This window comes from Montipora capricornis, chromosome 10 (genome assembly GCF_036669925.1).
Source record: "Montipora capricornis isolate CH-2021 chromosome 10, ASM3666992v2, whole genome shotgun sequence".
In the NCBI taxonomy this organism is placed as follows: domain Eukaryota; kingdom Metazoa; phylum Cnidaria; class Anthozoa; order Scleractinia; family Acroporidae; genus Montipora; species Montipora capricornis.
In genome coordinates, this window is record NC_090892.1 from 6,656,782 (window position 1) to 6,659,281 (window position 2,500).

Consider the following 2,500-nt stretch of genomic DNA (forward strand, 5'->3'; position numbering starts at 1 on the left):
GGTTTTAGAGTAAAAATGGAGAATGGCCGTGTGACACGACAGCCGTTGTCTCGCTTATCATTCCCAAAGTGGTATGTTTGCAGACTTCGTTAAGTAACTTAAAAATGATGTGTGTTTTCACTGGTAAGATTAAATGAGGAGAGAGCAGCCATTGCAATAATAAAAATAATAAAAATAGCTCGCCTGTTGTATTTCCGATTTGAAATTGCCAACTCGCTTAAGCTATCTGGTTTGGTGGCTTAAATTAATGAGAAATCTATTAAAATTTTGCCGATTAAGTTGGGAAAGGAACTGTTTTCACGGAATTTCACTCGCTAAGCGACTTGAAAAACCGCTCGTGAAAACACAGCCAATGAAAGATTCACATTTGTATGTTGTCGTCAACGTTGTTTTGCAGAGAACCGCAAAAATATGTGGTAGAATGAGTGCAGCACGTGCAAAACGTTGATTTTCCTCTTTTAACCAATGATATTACCTGTTTTGTGATGTCGTCGTTCAAGTTGCCGTTGTCGTTAGCTCCCTACTCCGTGTGGTACGTCATGGTATATCAAATATATTCATGACATTTTGAAACAATCTGTTAACCTTTTGACCATGAAAATAAAAGGGCCAAAAAAGAATACTCCTGATCAATTACTGAAAAGAAAGCTTCCTTTTATTTCGCCGGTTTACCACAACGAGTGGCGCAACGAGCCGAGTGCGTTTCAAACGTCGAACTTTACATGTACTGAATCTAATGCAAATGAGGGAAAACAATAGATTTTTTTCATTAGCATTAGATTCGGCACATGTAAAGTTCGACGTTTGAAACGGGCCTAAGATCTACGACGTGGTCGTAAAGCGAGGACACCACAAAACAACAACATCATCAACCTCGTTCCCAGGATCTCTCTTTTCTGCCTCCATTGTCTCAACGACAATAGACCTTTTTGCAGATACGGCGGCCATTTTGATTTCTATTGTTTCAAAAAGCTATTATGGGATGCCCAGGGGGAAAATACATATGAATTTGCCCCCTGAGCATCCCATAATGTCTTTTGAAACAATAGAAATCAAAATGGCCGCCGTATCTGCAAAAAGGTCTATGGACAGGGAGAAGAGAAACCCTGAAAACGAGGTTTCAACATCATTGGTTAAAAGAGGAAAGATAACCGTGCTGCGCGTGCGTTACTCTGCACCAATGAGGTTTGAGGTTTTAACGACAACGCGAGCGTAAAAAGTGAACTTTTCATTTTCTATTATTACTCTGAAACCGCTCGTACTTATTTATTTTTAGGATACTTCGCCCACATTACCCGTATACTTCGGCGCGCTTGTTGTGCAAGGCCTTGAAGAAACCTCTGAATCTGGACTGGAATTGTTCTCCAAATTCCCACAGCCGGGTGAAGCCTTCAACCGTTTTGCTGCCGGAGTTCCATCTTTTGAAGTAAGCACATAGACTAATTAGGCAATATTCTTTGCGTGACTCGTTTATGTTTATTTAGCCACTGTCAAAGAGTATCTACTAGAAAAGATATGTTCTCTCAAATATGCTAGCAAATGGAATAAGAGAACTTTTTGATTCTGCAGCCAATAAGGCCCTAATTGGCAATAGGTGACTGCGACGTCATTGAAATATTCGCTTTAATTTTTTTAATAAGTACTTCGATGTCCCAGTATTGTCCCAGCTTAAGCTACGGTAATACGAGCAACAAAAACGTCCAACTTGTCTCTCAACATTGCTGCGAAACTAGTCGAAAAGCGATGTTGCGCGTTTTACATCTCACGCACAACCTGTCTCCCTACAAAAAAATGTGTTGCAAGTTGCGTGAATTCTGGCCCCTTACAGGAGCGCATGAGTAGGAGCTTGCCTCTCCTATACAAGCCGTATGAGTCAACCTTTGCTAAGATCTTTCTATTTTTAGAACGCCACGAGTTCTTCGGCTGTGCACACACTGTTTAGAATGGCCAATCAGAATAAAGGAATTGTGGAACAAAGACAAAAATAGCAAAAACAATGTATGCAAATTATGCAAATTGATGTAAATTGTTGTAAATGTCTCCGGCTTAAGGATTAGTTCTAAAAGTAGAAAGATACGCGCAAAGGTTGACTCAAGGATATAATGCATTGGGAGGTTCCTAGTCATGGGCTCCTGCCCCTGATTGGCTGGCTACGAGCTCACGTAAGCTTAATTAATCTACGAAAACAAAGATGGCCGTCGCCACTTGGCAGAGGAAAGGTACTGCAGCCACTCTTCACAAATCAAGAGCGCCAGAAAAGTGATTTTGTTGCGAAACAAGTTGCCATGGAGTAGTAAAACGGGCAACATTTTGGGGATTTTTTTGCAGAAAGTAGAATAGACCTCTGCTTTCTGCAATAAGCTGCAGCAACTTGCAACACATTTTTTTTTCGCTGCGAGACAGGTTATGTGTGGGATGTAAAATGCGCAACATCCCTTTTCGACTAGTTTCGCAGCAATGTTGCAAGACACGTTGGACGTTTTTGTTGCTCGTATTACCG

General features: G+C 41.0%; 2 protein-coding genes across 4 annotated transcripts in view; one reads left to right on the plus strand and one right to left on the minus strand.

Annotated features, from left to right (window-relative positions):
- LOC138018568 (5'-methylthioadenosine/S-adenosylhomocysteine nucleosidase-like) overlaps positions 1-1,409 on the plus strand; it is a 15,322-nt gene extending 13,913 nt beyond the window's left edge. Inside the window, exon 4 of the mRNA XM_068865258.1 lies at positions 1,277-1,409. Within this exon, the coding sequence (XP_068721359.1) occupies positions 1,277-1,332 (56 nt within the window). The 3' untranslated portion in view covers positions 1,333-1,409. The remainder of the gene's footprint in view (positions 1-1,276) is intronic.
- Positions 1-2,500, minus strand: part of LOC138018566 (uncharacterized) — a 14,031-nt gene that overhangs the window by 769 nt on the left and 10,762 nt on the right. For all 3 annotated transcript variants that reach the window (XM_068865254.1, XM_068865252.1, XM_068865251.1), the window contains exon 4: positions 1,296-1,418. In XM_068865254.1, the coding sequence (XP_068721355.1) occupies positions 1,296-1,418 (123 nt within the window). The remainder of the gene's footprint in view (positions 1-1,295; positions 1,419-2,500) is intronic.